Raw genomic sequence first — 21,661 nt, forward strand, 5'->3', positions numbered from 1 at the left:
TGTGGTTCCACCCCGTTGGCACAGGGATTATGTCCTAGCTTCAGTCGAGCTTGCTACACCTACCCCCAAGTGTTGTGCGTGTGATTTCACCAGGGACAAGTGCTTTTGTGACCATCAAGTGCCCCACCCCTACTGGGCCGGCACAGGACTTGGCGCACCACCGTGCTCCGCACTGCAAGGGGGGGGGGGGGGGGCTCTGTGGCGACTATCGACTCTACGAGTGAGATATCTCCGCCATAGCAGGCTCTCTGACCCATGTGGACTTATTGTGCGCTGCCATATTGCTTCCCATTATGTTGTGTGCTGCCGACTGTATAAGACGTTGTAAATATTCTCGCATAATAAAGTTGTATTAGCGCATGTTAGTGTGTTATTTAATGATCGCCGCCGCTCCGCACATCAGGAATAACCACATCGTAGTTTCCATACATGACACACGAGGTATTTCATTAATATAGTATTTGCGTCTGTATGTAAAGTTAGAAGTAGGTATATTGCAACCTATGAATTATTGTTATAATTACCAAATACTTCAGTGGAACGACTAATTCACTTCAAAATTACGTACTATTTATTGATCTACTTTCAGTTTATCTGTAGTGACTTAAATGTTGTGTGGGTGCAGCAGTGCCTTAAGAAGTAGGAGCTCTTATTTTGTATACTTGCTGTAGTGTCCGTTCTTGTTACGAAAATGAATATTTAGCGTTTTCAGTAATACTTTTTCTTAAAAGCAATTCGTTTAATAGAAATCCCAATACTAGCGACGTAGGTTGAAATTTTGTGTTACATAAACATTAAAATATCTGCTTAAGTTTTCTTAATAATTTAAATTTCGTTAAAACAAGGCAGCAGTTAGTTCCAGTAGTGTCTATTCTGTCTGTTCTTACCAGAAAAGAGTAATTAAACGTTTTAATTCATTTTTATCAACACAGTTCGTATTTGTTACTGGTTAGACAGACGTGATGTAGGCGTACAATTTCTGAGTTGCTAACGTTTAAAAGCATATCTAAACATTCTTTATAACGTGATCCTCCAAAACCAAAGCAATTAGTAGTTAATTCTTCTGCCGCTGTACCTCTAAAACAGAACGTAAACAGCGGCAACAACGCAAAACAATTTATCATCGTGTGTGTGTGTGTGTGTGTGTGTGTGTGCAGCCAATCTCACGTCCTTGACAAATTTGAACTTAATTCTTCTATGGAATTCAATCATGAGTGAGAGATACAGGAGCTGTTATAGAATAGTGAGATAGGGTGATTTGTTGCCAGTCTTGTAGAAATTATTCGCACTGAGGTTGGAGGGGGGGGGGGGGGTGGGGGAGGGAGATGCTGTGGGGAGAACACTGGGAAAACTCCTGGAAATGCAGAGTATGCAGTAGGAACATTTTGTCTAAAGAACAGAAAAGGAAGCAAGTAGGAATTGATCAGGATCAAGAGAGATAAAGGGGAGGACAGTGGTTAAGAACTGGCAGTGGGCAGGAAGAAAGAGAATGTGATCTGATAGTTTTATTATCAACGCGAAAAACAGGTATTTACTTCTGCCAGAGTTCAGTGGAGAAGAGCCTCGGGTAGGACTAGCAACAGGAAATGTACAATACGTTCCAACCAATGTCAGTAAACCTAGGAGTATACAACAAGTTGGGAAGAAAAAATGTGGTGCTGCTAGGTCGTAGTCATGGGCAAGATGTAGGCCTCAGTTACAGAAAACATTAGGGTAGCATACAAGGTCACGAGTATATTCAAAGTAAATTCAGGGCTTTGTCAAATGATGGAGGACTTAAGGTCTTTAGTTACGGATTTCACAAAAGATGACCATGTGGTGATGGTGGGTAGGGGTCGGAAACAGTTTGGACAGGAATGGGGCATAAGACATAGGTGGTGACCTGGAGAAGACAGTTTCCCTGACACATGGCACAAATGCACACTTTGATGAGTTGTCCCACTGTCATGATCAGCCACACCTATATGGAACTTTGAGGCAGATTAATGTGGGGTTACAGAAGGCAGTGATGGCAGCCAGGTTCACACATGTTGCTGTCATGCCAGTCAATACCATCATGGTGTCACACTAGACATGGCCTAGTCCTAAGCAGGAAGAGGAAGAGAAGATTGGTGCAGTAGATTCACCAAAGTATATGGGGTGTACCTCGGGCCAAGCATGATGAAATATTTGCTGTCATACACAGGAGAAGCATATCCTTTTTATAATAAATCCAGATAACAGATTTCCCCAACTAAAGAGTATCTGTAGCAGATAAAAAAATCTGATACAATAGTTTACAATATGGATATTTTTACATGTCATAAGAAAACAAGAACCCATTGGAAGAAGTATCATGGGACATTCCAGAGACTTAACAACTCTTCATCAAATCATACAATCAATAAAACATAAAATACAACAGTCTGAAGGTGAGATCCAGTCCTTGTACTGAACAGTAGTTTCTGTCACTGAGCACTGGTGTAAAGACACAGAAATCAAACATGTATTATTAGCATTGTATGTAAGGACAGACCCTTACCGCAGGGCTACTTCGAAAGGGTTGAGGATTGTGAATTTATACAAGAAAAGAAATGTGGCTCAAGTCAAGGTGTGTCCTTACTACAATAAGTGAAGACAAATACTTTGAAATATCAGCTACTGAATTACCAGGGCTTGATACAACCAGAAAATTAATCATATTGTGTGTGTATCAAATTCCTAGTAGTAGTGTGGGAACTTTTTTCAGTAAATTAACAGAAGTTCTAAAAGCCTCAGACACTAAAGTAAACAAACCTCTCTGTGGAGACATAAACACAAATATGAAAACAAAACAAGTAGAACCCTCATCAATATTCTTCAGAGTTTTCGCATGTCCCTGTTGGTCAATGGTGTAATAAATATTACTGCAGTGACTCCATTGGTGATTGACACTGTGGCCACAAACATGGACAGGGAAAAGTGTGATGTAGCTGAAAAATATCTTTGGCTGTTAGACCATTTCTGGCAAATAACGACAGTAAAATCTGGCATCGGAAAATCCCCGAAACTGCAAGTTTGTGAAAGACATCTATCAGAAATAAAAATAGAAGATATTTCAAAATAACAAGCAAACCAAAGTTGAGATGAATTATATGGAGAAACTGATGTAAATGTGAAAATCTCTAGATTCTCAACATTTTTAAATTGAATTTTGAAAAGACATTTCCAGAGGTACCTACATCATATCAATGTCTCACAAAACAAGTAGATAATGGCAGATATTAAAAAGTCCTCGTGAGCCATTAAATACCGCAGTTCCATGAAAAACAATTATAATGATTCAGAGTTCTTAAGTAATTATTTGAAAGCTATGATAAAACTATCAGGGCTCCTGTATCTAGGGATACGGTTTTGATGATGTGAGAAGGGAGGGATCTTCTGAGAAGGTTTCCCCAACTCCCCCATTTTGGCTGAGCTGCTGTAGGTGGCAGTCATGTGTGCGTGAGATGTGCTTGCTTGTGTGAATGAATGATGTGTTTCTCTTTATCTGATGAAGGCTGTGGCCGAAAGCTTGTGTTTAAGTGTGTTTTAATAGTGTCTGTCTGCAACTTAACATATAAATGTTATGGTAAGCAGCAATGTGTCTTTTTGCTACACTGTTGATATCCTTCCCTGGAGTTTCTGTTGTTTGAATTTTGACAATATACTTTAATAATGGGTCTGTTTAATGGCATACTACTTATAGAAAAGGAAACAGTGAGGCTTGCTTCTATGCTCCAAATAGTAGAAAGGGTAATATGTAGAGACCTCATGGACATGATTTTAAAATATGAAGCAGCTTATCAATGGATCATGGATGCAGTACAAGTCACTAGTAAGAACAATAAAGACCTGGAAAAACTGTTACATTTATTATGATTTAGCATTCCTACTTACCACAGTATGTAAACACAGGTAGTAATGTGTGCAGTGGTTGGGGCATTCATCATCAGCACCATGTGATGTTTTAAATTTCACTAGTTGGGTCTTATGGTAATGACCTGCAAGGGTAAGACATCTTACAGCAAATATCTTGAGGCACACATGAAGCAGGCAGCATGTACCTCATTGGTGCACATTGACTACTTCAGATACCTCTCAGATTTGAGAAGTGATTACCCTATTTTCCAAGCAGAGAAAGATTGTAATAAGTAACAATAATGAAAGGAATCACATTCAGTGGACTCTGAGATTAATTGTAGGTCACCAAATCCCAGCATTTCTGGCCTATGCTGTTACAGTGGTGAAGACAGCGTGGGGATGTCAAACCGCTGGCTCTAACCCCCAATAATATTGCTGCCCTATACGGCAGCAAGAAGAACTGTCTCTTTGCCAGATCAATTCTCTTTAGTTCGTGCTCTATGCTACATCCATTGCGTATATGCTGCAAGAATAAAAGTATTTGTAGCAAGTGCTGAGTGATAATTTATCATCATAATTACCAGCTCCTCACTGCCTGCAACATCAACAGAAACATATGAACGAGCCAACTCTCAAAAAACAATCAAAATCCTCCACCTTCAGGTGATCTTGTCATAAGGAAATAAGAGTAGTTGTCATGGCAACTGGAAGATTATGGAAGAAAATGTTTCAGTGTCAAACTCTAGTGGTAGGGTTGCCACAACACCGATGCTTCCACATTCGCGTCTGTAAATCCTGCTTTTCCTACCCCACAGATCAGTTGCCCACTGTCAAAAAGAAGTTCAAATGTGTGTGAAATCTTATGGGACTTAACTGCTAAGGTCATCAGTCCCTAAGCTTACACACCACTTAACCTAAATTATCCTAAGGACAAACACACACACACTCATGCCCGAGGGAGGACTCGAACCTCCACTGGGATCAGCCACACAGTCCATGACTACAGTGCCTTAGACCACTTGGCTACTCCTGTGCGGCCCCACTGTCACAATAGAAGGGTAGAAGAAGCAAAGTAGATAAAATTGCACCCATGTAATGGGTTACAGAATTCACATACAGGAAATGAAGCTCATAGTGCTGGAAAGACAATTGTGTCTCTGTTTGCAAGGAACATTTTTGAACCTATTGACACTCTTGTGATGGTAGACAATAGCCTCCACTGAAGAGAAGACAGTACCAATCACAGAGCAAAATGCGGGCTGGCTGTTTTTGTCAATGGCATATATCAGCCTTTACAGCACCCTTAATCACATCGGCATAGGCAGTTGCTGTGATGGTACATGCCTATTTAATGTCATAGTGTCTTCCACCACATGATCCTTGACAGTGAGACCCTCTAAGAGGTTATTGCTCAGTTTTCACTGATAATTCTCCTGCATACAGTGTAGTATGAGGGCAGTGGCACCTGGTTCAGGGTTTGAGAAACTGAGGGTCTCACACAGACTGAAGATATCATTCTATGCTATGCAATGCATGCTACCTGCTTCAGCACTGCTACACGGTCACCTACTACCATAGATCTATTCTCACCCTGCTTGCTCATCTTGACAGAAACTGCACATTGGGACGTGGCTGTCAACCTTTGTATATGTGACTTCTTCCCCATCTGAACCCACGCACCAGATAAAGTAGACCTGACAGAGGGAGTACCCAAAATGGCTAAATGGGCAGTAGTCAGCCAGTTGGCTGCATTATGAAAGCATTTCATTACTTCCATGTTCCACCAAGCTACTCACACATTCATCTTCAAGAACTTTGATTAGCAAAGAAATGTCTGCTGACTTGAAGGAAAATAATTAGAGATTAAGTAGAATTTCTCAGTTCCTTCAACAAGTCAACTTTTGCAAATATTTGTTACTAAATTTTGATTGTTACTTGAAAATGATTAACAGAATTGTTTTTCTAAAGATGGTGGATAATTCACATCAGTCTGGTGATTACTCAGTGACACTACTCTTGTTTGTGTCTGATTATCTCATTAAGTTTGTCTTAAAGACCCTCTGTCGTTTTGTTTCATGGGAGATTTTAGTGTGTTCAGAGGGTGGCTGGGGTTGGCCAAATATGTTCCACATTTACTAAGCAGCAAAATTATTCTGTTATATTTTTAATAATTTTCCCCTTCTTGACAAGAGTTTATCTAATGACTCAATGTTGTTTAAATTTTGTTTCTCTGAACTCTTTTTTAAAATCCAAATCCCCCAACCACATGTTGGGGTGGGTGAAAACTAACCATACATAAGTATTACATATTACTGTTTTATTTTGTATAATAGTATTATCGTACCATCTCTATTACACATACATACATAACTACTTGTTCCATAGATTATGAATACGATATTTTGTAATGATGTGGAACATGTCACTTTAATGTAAGTTTCCTTTATACATAATTATTTTTTATTGAGTATTATTTTGAAAACCCTCACTCTAAAGTTAAAATGTCTGATTTCATTTCTGATTTATATTACTACTCATAATATAGTTGTACATCAGATACAACACACACTGAAAACATAACAATGCATAACACTGTAAATCAGAATGTTATTTATATCAGTTCATAATATATTTAGCTGCAGTATACTTGTGTAAGAGTTATGCATCCTACATTTCATCAAACATCATTTCACAACAAAATCCTACAAAGACAACTACCAGCATACCTCAGATCATAATAAGATTAGGTAGACGTAGAAATTCTGGAGGTAGTTAAAGTGATTATATAATTGAATTTGCTGTGAAATTGACATTTATCACAGTAATGCAAATTTCCTCCCATGAAAAGAATTCATCAGTCTCATTATAACATTAGATCCAGTATATTTCATGACTCTTGACAGTTAATTTCTCAGTAGTTAGCTTACATCTCTTTCTTGAGATCATTCTTGGTATGAAGTTATTGATCACAACTGAAAATGTAGCTATTCTATTATCCTCTGAAAAGTTTTGTATATCACCACAAGACTTCAAATATTATCAATTATCTATAGTGTGAGACCTAATATTTTTATTTTAAAAGTGTTCTGCACAGAAGTACAAGTTTCATTAATTGCATCTTTATGCAGTCACCATCTTGGCTATTGGATGCATAACAAGAACGCCAGGGATTATGTGTAAACACACAGAACATGGAAAAGATTCTTGCACAGGTGATATACCTTGTCGAGAAAAAAGGGACCAGACTCCATTCTGGCTCAATGTCCCGTGTTATTAAAATATCCTGACTAATTGTTCAATACATCATGTGTATTGTCATGATATTAGGTGTTACCAGTTCTCAACTCAAGCAGGCGTCAGTACTGTGGCGCATGGTGGTAGCACTTGGATTTCAAAAAAAGAAAAAAAAAAAAAAAAAAAAAACAGGGAACTGGTCAGAAATATTTTCCAAGGAACTGCAAGATAATGAGATTAATGGTGACTTAATTCCTTCATTTGTTTCTCACATCCCAGTTTTTCCACTATTAGACATGAACAATAACCTAGCTTCATGGGAAGTGATGTACCGATTAGAACCATTTGTGATGTATACACCACAAAAATGAAATCTTTTACAGTGCAGTGGAGTGTACTGTTTTTGAAATATTAATGAAACATGAAATTTGTGAACCAGCCTGAATCTGAATCCAGATACCACACTGGTTTTTGTAGAGTAGCTCTCTTGCCAATTGAGCCAGTCATCAAACTTTGATAATCCACTACCTCTTTCCATATCTTTCCAAACAAACCAGTGGCTCTCTCCAAGACCTTCCAGGAAGACCTTTATTGACTGAAATGATAGAGAAGAATTCTTACTCTCAGCCTAGGGGCTGATTTTCTGTTAAATGTAGAAAGATATGGAGGGAGGTGCTGGGGATAAAATCGTGAACCACCTATGAGATTTGCTTCAGAGGCTCAATTTGTTTATGCCTTCAGTACATTCATGTTACATAACACATTTAGGATGACTACTTTCTTGACACCGCAGCACAGAGAATGGCGTTTAATTATGTAGGACAGGTAATGCAATAATGAAAATGAAAATTCTTCAGTGATATAATTTTATTGAATCATTAACTTTCTATAAATTACTAACACAACAGAGTAAACCAAATGTGGGGAACAAGGTGCATTTAGCCTGGTACTCAGTATCTGATGTTCCAAGAGGATACCATTATCTTTGGGAGGGTAGTAATGTCAACAGTTAATCATTAAAAAAAAATCTCAAAGGTCACAAATGAATTCCTTTCACTTTGCAAACTACAGTCTCAATCATAGATGGTTAAATTCTCTCACTGGTCATACAAATGATGTAGCAAACTATATTTGATTATTCAGATAACTATATTTGAAAACACAATCTGTGTTACACTACATGCCACAATTCCAATTGTTTCTTAGGATAGTACACCACATTAACATTCAAAAGTTGTACAATTTAGAACATTATGAAATAATTCCACACATACAGTACCAACAGTACAATGAAATTACAACATGATACATACATTGTACGTTGTACAAAATAAAAGTTTACTGAGCCCTCTGACAATATACAACCAATCATTTAATTGCAGATACATTAGTACAAAAAGAAGTGTCATGAATAATAAAGTATTACAGAAACAGATTACAAGTAGACATACAAAAAACATAATTACATTGGGCACTTAACGAGAAATACTGCTTGTACCATGATGACAGTGAACAATCAGTCTTACGGTACTATAAATGACAGGCATAAATCTTAAGAGTTGAAAGTTCCTATTTGTCTTTACCTCCAGCAATTTTCATGTTGTTTTCAAACCTATAAAAACATGCTTGTGTAGGTCACAAATGCAGTAGTAGAGACATGGAAAACATCACGAGTATCTATCACCAGTGTCTAATTGGGACATTCTTATGTTTATGCCAATCATCATGCATTAGAACACAACTTCTGCAGTAATATGGGAAATACCTAACTATTTCAAAAAGCTAAAATTAATAACATTTCCAGCTGTGTTATAGTACATCATAATGTTTCAGAGGACACATACATTGTGTGAATTATGCTACAAGAAATCTTGCGCAATTATGATGTATCCATCATTTGTATTAAAATTGTCAGAAAAACAGACACAAATTCCCGTCTGTTCATCTCAGAGTAGCACTTACACCCATGTCTTCAAAAATGGTTCAAATGGCTCTGAGCATTATGGGACTCAACATCTATGGTCATCAGTCCCCTAGAACTTAGAACTACTTAAACCTAACTAACCTAAGGACATCACACAACACCCAGTCATCACGAGGCAGAGAAAATCCCTGATCCCGCCGGGAATCGAACCCGGGCGTGGGAAGCGAGTACTTGAATTAAACCAGCAATTAATGGTAGTAGGCCAAATGAGTGCTTTTAAATGCGAAGTGTGTGGGCAAGTGTATAATTACAGAAAGAATCTCAGTCAGCATGTTTGCAAAAACCGTCAACAAGAGCTGCCTGTTGCCACTACAACTACTGTAGCGTCTTATCAGTGCTACGTGTGTGACAAAATTTTTTCTCTTAAAAATAATTTGTATCGCCACCAAAGAAATATTCATGGTTTGCAGGAAGGGGGGTTGTTCTTCAAGTGTACATTGTGCCCATTTCAAAGTAGTTCAAAACAGGGTTGGATAGATCGTTTACAAACTGCTCATCAAATTCAACTTAATTCCGAAGATCTGCAGTTCTCAAATGAAGACGAGTTTTTGCAGTGGAAAGAAGACACTGAACGCACGACACATTCAAAGTTTATTAAAACGCATGGGTCTACTAGTTCCACACATTATTATGGCTGCCATCGGTCAGGTAACTTTATCTCCAAAGGTAAAGGCACAAGACATCTTAAATTGACAGGCAGCAACAAAATGAATGGAAAGTGCCCTGCAGAGATGAAAGTAACTGTGCACGAAGGTGGAACATACCAAGTACATTTTGTGTTGACCCACATTGGTCACAAACAAGATTTAACGCACCTGCCCCTGAGTCAAAAAGACCGGGAAACCGTAGCAACAGATATTGCAATGGGACTTCCGTATGACAAAGTTCTAGATAACGTACGGACAAGTTTGCAGGATTCGGACTTGCAGAGAATCCATTTGACTACCAAGCAAGACTCATATAACATTGCAGCAAGCTATAACCTCTCCTCCAAGTCGGTCAGACATAAAAATGATGCAATCAGTGTCGAAGCTTGGGTAAAAGAAATGAACGAAAGTGAGAATCCGTCTGTGTTATTCTATAAACCACAAGACTCGACTAGTGAACATCAAGAACTGAGGAGAGAGGATTTTGTATTAGTGATAATGAACAGAGCACAACGCGAAATGTTATCAAAATATGGAGAAGACTGTATCTGTATTGATGGAACCCATGGGCTTAACGGGTATGATTTCAAAGTGACCACTCTCTTAGTACTGGATGATCTCGGGCAAGGATTCCCATGTGCATTTTTAATTTCGAACAGGAAGGACGCCGATGTTTTAAGTATATTTTTGCAGTATGTAAAATCACAGCTTGGACCAATTTGCCCCAATGTATTCATGTCTGATTTGGCGGAGTCATACAGTATTGCATGGAACAGGACAATGGGTGCTCCTAAAATGAGACTCTATTGTACCTGGCATGTGGACAGAGCATGGAAAACTAATATCAAGCGGAAAATTTCAGATCTGGATAAAAGAAATGAGGTGTATCGGCTCATTAAATCAGTGTCAATGCTGAGAAATGTAAGTATGTTTCAGGAATCACTGCAAAAAGCACTGCAGAAGCTCAGTAGTGACCCTGACACATCAGAATTTGGTTCATACTTCAAGACACACTATGAGGGAAATGTGGAGTGTTGGGCCTACTGTCACAGAATGTATGCCGGTCTCAATACCAACATGCATGTGGAGAGTATGCATAGGACGTTAAAGGAAATACATGGTAATGCAAGACAGATAAAACGACTGGACAAAGGCATATCTACACTAATGTCCCTAGTTACAGCCAAGATGTTTGACTGGCTTATAGCAAATGTAAAAGGGAAGGTTACAAGCAAAGTTCAAGACATTCGTAATAAACACAAAACTAGTTTGTTAATGGACAAGGACCTCATCACTGAGGTAGATGGTGGTTGGGAAGTGCCATCCACATCATCTTCAGAGGTGTACATTGTTAAAGATAACAGAGTCAACTGTGAGTGCAAATTAAAATGTAGTGATTGCAATGTGTGCATACATAGGTATTACTGTACATGTATGGATTACAGTATTAGATTCAATTTGTGTAAGCACTTTCACACTATTTGCCGAGATGACAGTGTCGGTGAAAATCCCCTGCAAAGTCCAGAGGTACTGGGTACTGATGTTGATGCCACCAGTGAGAGAGCAGCAATATTAGCTGAAGTAAGCACAAAATATGTTTCAAAAACACCAAAATCTCTGTTAGAAGGGAGACAGAAGCTTATTTCAGAGTTTTCCAATATTGTCAGTGGAATGACTGAGACTGAACTGCAGTTGGCCAAAAAAACTGGGTTATCCTTAAAGGCAAATGTAGGAGCTGTTCGAGCCCGAAACAGTTATTTCAAACAAACAGATGAGGGCCAGAAAAGAAAGGTAATACCACAGAGGAGGCTGTTTTCTACCAAGAAGAAAACAGCACGTAATATTTCTCTGGCTGTTCCAAATGCTGAAGAAAGATGTGAAGTAGTAAAATCACTTCTGAATGAGAGTATGTATCAATTTTCAGGTTATTGAGTAGATACATTTATGTGTTGAACCTTGGCAGAGTAAAATGTAATTCATGGTTAATATACAAATTTGTGTTCAGTACCTGTCAACTTTGTGTGAATTATAATTTGAAATTTATATGCAGAGCTCGACATGAATCATGATGTTCCTGCAGAGCATGGTCGTGCCATGCCAGATGTACAGCACAGCAAAACAGGTAAAACTTGATGGGATCCATCACTCTAAATATGTGTGGTACTACTATAATGTCCTCACACCAAATAAACATGTCACATTAAGTAAAATTTAGAATTTTGCTGTTCAGTAGCAATGCAGTGTGTTTGGAATCTGATGTAATAGTTACTTGCAGTACAGTATATGTATATACTATCTTTCAGTACCTATCAATTTTGCCTCAATTGTGATATGAAATTTATTTGCAGGGCTTGATACCAAAAATCACTTGCATGTTGTAGAACAACCACACAGTATGTTAAGGCAGTCAGGTATTCATCATGGTGCATCAGGTGTGTGTAAAGTAAATCTAATGGAGATAACATATCAGAGTATGATAATAATCTGAATTCATATTAATGTATATTCATATCTTTAAATTCTAATTTACTGTGTCTGCATTATAATGCAAAATTAATTTACAGGGCTGGACATGAACCAGTTTGTTGCTGTGCAGCATGGTTATGCCACTCCAAATGTGCAACACAGCACAACAGGTAACACATTAATGGACCCATTATTCCCAATGTATCTCATGCTGCTCTAATGTCCTCATATCAACTAAGGGTGTCAGATTAAGTAATATTCACAATGTTGTTGTTCAGTAGCAATGTAGTATGTTAGGATTCTGATTTAAAAGTTAATTGCAGTGGAATATATTCCACCTTTTAGACCTATCAATTTTGTCTGTATAATAACCCAAAAATTATTTGCAGGGCTTGACACCCACAACCAGGTCCATGTTGAACAACCATGCAGTATGCCATGGCAGCCTGGTGTTCATCATGGTGCATCAGGTGTGTGTAAAGTAAATCTAATGGAGATAACATTATTTGATTATAATGAAATTCTTAATTTATATATGTATAACTGAACTGTAGTTAGCCCAAAAAACTACATTATCCTTAAAGGCAAATGTAGAAGCTGTTTGACCCCAAAATGGTTATTTCAGACAAACAGATAAGGGCCATAAAAGAATGTCTATGCCTCAGAGGAGTCTGTTTTCTACCAAGAAGAAAAGAGCATGTAGTATTTCTCTGGCTGTTGTTGATGCTGTAGAAATCCAGTTCTTGATGACTGGACCTGCAAATAAAATTCACGTCAGATTGCATTAGATATTAAATTAATATTTGTTTCACAGATCATGATTATGACACTTTATAATTATGTGGAATGTATCAGTTTAACAAATGTTTACTTGTTATGACTTTTTGTGTTTTATAGAGGAAATTATAGGAACTTGATAAAAGCAGTGTTATCTGGTGTATTACTACATGAATTATTGTTACTTACTTCAAGCATTACTGTAGTGACCCGGCCATGCGAACAGCATTTCAGTCCCTAATTCTACTTATTATAGATGCATTACCTCCACACACTCGAATCTTCCTGAAGATGCTGAGTGGTCTTTAGTTCTGGGATCAGATATTGCAGTTCCTGTCAAATCTGATCTTGACGCAGCTGTAGAGGACAGGGTGGAATGCTATCCTGAACTCCAAATGGTGGAGACATCTCAGGTCCTTCCCATCTGCTTTCAATGCTTCACACTCTGGACTGTAAATAAAGATTTAATTAGAATTCAGCCATGCCATATTGCTATCAAATAACAAAAGTGTGAATCATAATTAATATTATACTGGGTTGAAAACCAGTATCAAAAAATACTTATATTGTGCCGGATTAACTGAAATACCATTACACACCTGACTTGCCTTTCACTAGGCCTGATGAGGCTGAGTGAATCACAGTCCTGACCTCTGAAGTGCTGATATTTCATGGACATTTCCACTCTCCTTCTGGCAGAGTGCATCCCAGTCCTGACCTCCTGAAGTCCAGATGTTGGGGATATAAGGTCCTCCACTCTTGATACAGGCTATGGGGCCTGACTCGACATCAGTGCCAAGCTCCAAATGTTTGGGACTTCCCTCTAGTCCTCAAGATGGCATAGTCCGGACTGCAAGTAAGCATTTAATCAGAATTCAGATATGTCACATTGCTCCCAAGTAATATCAATTTACATAATGGTTAATGATATACTTGACTGAAAACCAGTATCAAATCATTCTTATATTGTGCCCTATTAACTGCAATACCATTACATACCTGATTTGCCATTCACTAAGCCTGATGAAGCTAAATGGATCCAGATTACCCCCTCTGAAGTGATGGAATTCCAAGGTTCTTTCCACTCTCCTTGTGGTGGCCAGATAAGGCTGACTGTATCCCAGTCCTCGTCATCAGCTCTTGTGGCATCCTAAGGTGCCTGACTTGACATCAGTGTCAAGATCCAAATGTTCGGGACCTCCCTCACTGCTCATTGACATGGCATAATCCAGACTGCAAGTAAACACTGCATTGAAGTTCTACTGTTCAGAAAGAATATAATTACAACTACTACTCTGTCTTCTCCACAACTACCACTTTAGAAACTGTATAGGCCTAAGGCGAGTAAAGTAGAAAGTTTGCATTATGGTATCTTCGTATATTAGACAGGCAGTCGTCAGATGAAACACTATTACTTTAATAAATAGGATTACTTAATTAAAAAAACAATGTTACATACCTGATGTACTGCTCATATATAATTTGTCATTGTTAAAGAATATAAGGTCATTGGAGCAGTACCACAGACATTTGATATGATGGGTTCCATCAGGTGTTACCTGTGCTGTGCAGCACATTTGATGTGGTGTAACAATGCTGCACAGCAACAAGGTGGTTCATGTCCAGCACTGTAAAATAATTTTATATAATATTGCAGACAGTAAAACAGAATACAAAAGTATCAATATACAGATATCAAATCAGAACTTCATTATCCTCAAATAATGTTATCTCCATTAGATTTACTTTCCACACACCTGATGCACCATGATGATAACCTTACTGCTATTACATAGTGTGTGGTTGTTGCACAACATGGACCAGATTGTAGGTATCAAGCCCTGCAAATAATTTTTGTGTTATTATTCAGACAAAATTGATAGTTCTACAAGGTGGCTTATACTCCACTGCAAGTAACTTTTAAATCCAGAATCCAAACACACTACATTGCTACCGAATGGCAACATTGTAAATATTACTTAATCTGACATCTTTAGTTAATATGAGGACATTAGAGCAGCATGAGATACATTGGGAATAATGGGTCCATCAATGTGTTACCTGTTGTGCTGTGTTGCACATTTGGTGTGGCATAACCATGCTGCACAGCAACAAACTGGTTCATGTCCAGCCCTGTAAATTAATTTTATATTATAAAGCAGACACAGTAAAATAGAATTTAAAGATATGAATATACATTAATATGAATTCAGATTATTATCATACTCAGATATGTTATCTCCATTAGATTTACTTTACACACACCTGATGCACCATGATGAATACCTGACTGCCTTAACATACTGTGTGGTTGTTCTACAACATGCAAGTGATTTTTGGTGTCAAGCCCTGCAAATAAATTTCATATCACAATTGAGGCAAAATTGATAGGTACTGAAAGATAGTATATACATATACTGTACTGCAAGTAACTATTACATCAGATTCCAAACACACTGCATTGCTACTGAACAGCAAAATTCTACATTTTACTTAATGTGACATGTTTATTTGGTGTGAGGACATTATAGTAGTACCACACATATTTAGAATGATGGATCCCATCAAGTTTTACCTGTTTTGCTGTGCTGTACATCTGGCACGGCACGACTATGCTCTGCAGGAACATCATGATTCATGTCGAGCTCTGCATATAAATTTCAAATTATAATTCACACAAAGTTGACAGGTACTGAACACATATTCGTATATTAACCATGAATTACATTTTACTCTGCCAAGGTTCAACACATAAATGTATCTACTCAATAACTTAAAAATTGATACATACCCTCATTCAGAAGTGATTTTACTACTTCACATCTTTCTTCAGCATTTGGAACAGCCAGAGAAATATTACGTGCTGTTTTCTTCTTGGTAGAAAACAGCCTCCTCTGTGGTATTAGCTTTCTTTTCTGGCCCTTATCTGTTTGTTTGAAATAACTGTTTCGGGCTCGAACAGCTCCTACATTTGCCTTTAAGGATAACCCAGTTTTTTTGGCCAACTGCAGTTCAGTCTCAGTCATTCCACTGACAATATTGGAAAACTCTGAAATAAGCTTCTGTCTCCCTTCTAACAGAGATTTTGGTGTTTTTGAAACATATTTTGTGCTTACTTCAGCTAATATTGCTGCTCTCTCACTGGTGGCTTCAACATCAGTACCCAGTACCTCTGGACTTTGCAGGGGATTTTCACCGACACTGTCATCTCGGCAAACAGTGTGAATGTGCTTACACATATTGAATCTAATACTGTAATCCATACATGTACAGTAATACCTATGTATGCACACATTGCAATCACTACATTTTAATTTGCACTCACAGTTGACTCTGTTATCTTTAACAGTGTAGACCTCTGAAGATGATGTGGATGGCACTTCCCAACCACCATCTACCTCAGTGATGAGGTCCTTGTCCATTAACAAACTAGTTTTGTGTTTATTACGAATGTCTTGAACTTTGCTTGTAACCTTCCCTTTTACATTTGCTATAAGCCAGTCAAACATCTTGGCTGTAACTAGGGACATTAGTGTAGATATGCCTTTGTCCAGTCGTTTTATCTGTCTTGCATTACCATGTATTTCCTTTAACGTCCTATGCATACTCTCCACATGCATGTTGGTATTGAGACCGGCATACACTCTGTGACAGTAGGCCCAACACTCCACATTTCCCTCATAGTGTGTCTTGAAGTATGAACCAAATTCTGATGTGTCAGGGTCACTACTGAGCTTCTGCAGTGCTTTTTGCAGTGATTCCTGAAACATACTTACATTTCTCAGCATTGACACTGATTTAATGAGCCGATACACCTCATTTCTTTTATCCAGATCTGATATTTTCCGCTTGATATTAGTTTTCCATGCTCTGTCCACATGCCAGGTACAATAGAGTCTCATTTTAGGAGCACCCATTGTCCTGTTCTATGCAATACTGTATGACTCCGCCAAATCAGACATGAATACATTGGGGCAAATTGGTCCAACCTGTGATTTTACGTACTGCAAAAATATACTTAAAACATCGGCGTCCTTCCTGTTCGAAATTAGAAATGCACATGGGAATCCTTGGCCGTGATCATCCAGTACTAAGAGAGTGGTCACTTTGAAATCATACCCGTTAAGCCCATGGGTTCCATCAATACAGATACAGTCTTCTCCATATTTTGATAACATTTCGCGTTGTGCTCTGTTCATTATCACTAATACAAAATCCTCACTCCTCAGTTCTTGATGTGTGTGTATGGCAGAGCGCACATTTAGGGTGCGGGTGAACACTACTCTCTCCCGTACTTTCTCCCAAGAAAACGGGGTACCCCAGGGCTCCGTGCTGAGTGTTGTACTGTTTGCCATCGCCATAAATCCAATTATGGATTGTCTCCTTCCTGATGTCTCGGGCTCCCTCTTTGTGGACGATTTTGCGATCTACTACAGCTCTCAACGGACCAGCCTTCTTGAACGACGTCTTCAAGGATGTCTCGATCGCCTCCACCCTTGGAGCATCGAAACCGGCTTCCGTTTCTCACCCAGCAAGACCGTTTGTGTTAATTTTTGGCGACGTAAGGAGTTTCTTCCGCCCTCCTTACATCTAGGTCCTGTCAACCTTCCGTTTTCAGACGTCGCTAAATTCTTGGGTCTTCTGTTTGACAGAAAACTGTGCTGGTCCTCCCACGTTTCCTATCTTTCGGCTCGCTGTCTGCGATCCCTTAACACCCTCCGTGTCCTGAATGGTACCTCCTGGGGAGCGGACCGAGTGGTCCTTCTCCGCCTCTATCGCGCCTTAGTGCGCTCGAAATTGGATTATGGAAGCATAGTCTACTCCTCTGCTCAGCCGTCTATTCTTCGGCGTCTCGACTCTATCCACCACTGTGGATTACGTTTAGTGTCTGGAGCTCTTTACACCAGCCCTGTGGAAAGCCTTTATGCTGAGACTGCTGAACCTCCGCTGTCCAATCGGCGAGCAGTCCTTCTGAGTCGTTAAGCTAGCCATCTGTCTTCCATGCCTGCTAATCCAGCCCATGACCTTTTTTTCGACGCCTCCTTTGATGTAGGGTATGCAGGCCGCTCCTCCTCCCTACTACCCCCGGGAGTCCGCTTCCGTCAACTGCTCCATTCTCTTTCCTTCCGCTTTCCTAAAACCTTCTTGACAACTTGGGGTACAGCACCGCCTTGGCTCCGTCCCCGGATCTGCCTGCTCCGTGACCTTTGTCAATTTCCCAAGGATGGTACCCCTACACTTGTATGTCAGGCATTTGCTGCTCTATGTGCACAAATGACGGACGCCACATTTATTTACACCGACGGCTCGAAAACATCGTTAGGTGTAGGGAGTTTCTATGTTGTTGGCGACACCCCAAATCACTTTCGGCTTCCCGACCAGTGTTCGGTTTATACTGCGGAGCTTTACGCTGTTCTCCAGGCTATGCACTACATCCGCCGCCATCAGCGGATACAGTACGTAATCTGCTCAGATTCTCTCAGCTCTCTCCTCAGTCTCCAAGTTCTTTACCCTTTGCACCCTCTGGTCCACCGGATTCAGGACTGTCTGCGCTTGCTCCACCTGGGGGGGCGTCTCGGTGGCGTTCCTCTGGCTCTCGGAACACACTGGTATCTGTGGGAATGAGGCGGCCGATATAGCGGCCAAGGCTGCAGTCTCTCTTCATCGGCCAGCTATTCAGTCACTTCCCTTCACTGATCTACGGAGCGGTTTATGTCGCAAAGTTGCTCATTTATGGCATGCGCATTGGTCAACACTTCCCCATAATAAATTGCGGGAAGTGAAAGCCCTTCCTTGCGCTTGGACCTCTTCCTCCCGAACGCGTCGTCGGGAGGAGGTAATTTTAGCTAGACTCCGGATAGGGCACTGTCTTTTTAGCCATCGACATCTTTTAAGCGGCGATCCTCCCCCACTCTGTCCCCACTGCTCTCAGCTGTGGACGGTAAGACACCTTTTAATTGAATGCCCCTATTTTAATCCGTTGTGCTCCCGTCTACAGCTATCGCCTGATCTATCGTCGATTTTAGCAGATGACACGCACTCAGCCGACCGCGTTCTCCAGTTTATTAGTGCCAGTGAAATGACGTCAGTCATTTGAAGCTTTTTTTGGGGACAACCAACCCCTTTCTGTAGTGGATTTTTAAGCCTTCCTGCTGCTTTTAGTTTCTCCAATTTTATGACTTTGTTCCCATTGCTGCTGGTTTTCTATTTCGGTTTTTTACTGTTTCCTAAGTCTCGGGCTGGGCGCTAATGACCATAGAAGTTTTGCGCCCTAAAACAAAAAAAAAACAAAAAAACAAAAAAAAAGTTCTTGATGTTCACTAGTCGAGTCTTGTGGTTTATAGAATAACACAGACGGATTCTCACTTTCGTTCATTTCTTTTACCCAAGCTTCGACACTGATTGCATCATTTTTATGTCTGACTGACTTGGAGGAGAGGTTATAGCTTGCTGCAATGTTATGTAAGTCTTGCTTGATAGTCAAATGGATTCTCTGCAAGTCCGAATCCTGCAAACTTGTCCGTACGTTATCTAGAACTTTGTCATACGGAAGTCCCATTGCAATATCTGTTGCTGTGGTTTCCCGGTCTTTTTTACTCAGGGGCAGGTGCGTTAAATCTTGTTTGTGACCAATGTGGGTCGACACAAAATGTACTTGGTATGTTCCACCTTCGTGTACAGTTACTTTCATCTCTGCAGGGCACTTTCCATTCATTTTGTTGCTGCCTGTCAATTTAAGATGTCTTGTGCCTTTACCTTTGGAGATAAAGTTACCTGACCGATGGCAGCCATAATAATGTGTGGAACTAGTAGACCCATGCGTTTTAATAAACTTTGAATGTGTCGTGCGTTCAGTGTCTTCTTTCCACTGCAAAAACTCGTCTTCATTTGAGAACTGCACATCTTCGGAATTACGTTGAATTTGATGAGCAGTTTGTAAATGATCTATCCAACCCTGTTTTGAACTACTTTGAAATGGGCACAATGTACACTTGAAGAACAACCCTCTTCCTGCAAACCATGAATATTTCTTTGGTGGCGATACAAATTATTTTTAAGATAAAAAATTTTGTCACACACGTAGCACTGATACAACGCTACAGTAGTTGTAGTGGCAACAGGCAGCACTTGTTGACGGTTTTTGCAAACATGCTGACTGAGATTCTTTCTGTAATTATACACTTGCCCACACACTTCGCATTTAAAAGCACTCATTTTAGTAACTCAAACGCTATTCTGTAATCACAATGACAAAAAAAAGACGCACAAAAAAAATACCACGCGCAGGCGCACTCACAATAATTTTAAGACACACGAAAATATCACGCGCTCTCCGCACTCACAAAGTGACGCACAAAGCCAAAATAGTACGTGCACTCCGCACTAACAAAGACAGCTACTGCAGCAACACCATGCGCACTCCGCACTCACAATGATTTTAACACCCACGAAAATATCACGCGCTTTCCGCACTCACAAAGCGACGCACAAAGCAGCAACACCAACCGGGCTCCAAACCGCAAATGCAGGTACTGTTTCCGGTCTTCCGTTGTGAGGGAACTATAGGGGGTGGGGTGAGGTCCCGTTCGTGAGCGAGGTATGGGGGTCGGGTCAGGACCCATCGTGGGCGAACTGAGTGCGGGGTGAGTGTCACAGGGAGGTAGAGTGGGGGGGATCATTGCTGGGATCTTCGCAGGTTTTAACGTTTGCTTGAAATCGGTGGTGACCGGGAACTGAAAGGGACCAGTGCACTGGAAATGGCACGTTGAACCCAGTAGCTCTGAGGGGTCCTTCCAAAAACCATTACCTGGCCAAGACATTAAAAAAGTTCAAGAGGTATTTTCCACCACTGTAAATCCATTGAAAGAAAAAGTTAAAATTAACAGAGTTAAGGCTACAAAAAACGTAGTTATAATTGATGTTGCCTCAGTAGGTGACAAAAATAAACTGATAGCTAACCAGAAGCTATGTAACTCAGTTAGGTGTGAGCCACCCCGTAAAAGAAATCCACTCGTAATTTTGTATGATATCCCCACATCATTAACAGATGAAGACCTCTGCGAAACCCTGTATCAGCAAAACCTGGACGACATGGAGACTTTTATGTAAGACTTTAGGTTAAGATTCAGAACAGTTCCAAGGGACCGGGATATAGTTCATAATGTTTCTGAAGTGTCAGGGGTTTTGTGGAGGAAATTAACAGAAATGGGCCGAGTATACATAGGGTTTCATGCGATAAATGTGGAGGACTACCTAGTGGAACCTCGTTGCCACAACTGTGTGGACATAGACCACATACACAATACTGCAGCAGGAAGCCAGCTTGCTCCAAATGTGGATCTGAAGACCACCTGAGAAAGAACCGCACTGAAGCAGGCATCTGTATACCAAGCACACGCAGGGGCAAAAGGACCTGTGGAGCAACCGGAAGAAACTGTTCGACGTATAAATTGCTGGCACAACGCCTTATATCTGGAATAGATAATCGCTCATGCTGTCTCTGAACTAAATATAACTAAGAAAAGAAAGTCCCCAAGCAAGAGTAGGAGGGATGCTGAAAGGGCACGTAAATTCAAAGAGTTTTTAAAATCTCAACAAGAGTAAAAAAAAAAAAAAAATAATAATCGTGGTAGACACATGTATGCAGACTGAGCCTGTAGTAGAATCAAGGGAACAAAAAGTATCTAGGACA

At 39.9% G+C, this 21,661-nt stretch overlaps 1 protein-coding gene across 1 annotated transcript in view; it reads left to right on the plus strand.

Annotated features, from left to right (window-relative positions):
- Positions 1-281: 281 nt before the first annotated feature.
- LOC126237538 (uncharacterized) overlaps positions 282-21,661 on the plus strand; it is a 219,592-nt gene continuing 198,212 nt past the window's right edge. The window contains exon 1 of the mRNA XM_049947724.1: positions 282-441. Within this exon, the coding sequence (XP_049803681.1) occupies positions 430-441 (12 nt within the window). The 5' untranslated portion in view covers positions 282-429. The remainder of the gene's footprint in view (positions 442-21,661) is intronic.

Source organism: Schistocerca nitens, chromosome 2, assembly GCF_023898315.1.
Source record: "Schistocerca nitens isolate TAMUIC-IGC-003100 chromosome 2, iqSchNite1.1, whole genome shotgun sequence".
Lineage (NCBI taxonomy): Eukaryota > Metazoa > Arthropoda > Insecta > Orthoptera > Acrididae > Schistocerca > Schistocerca nitens.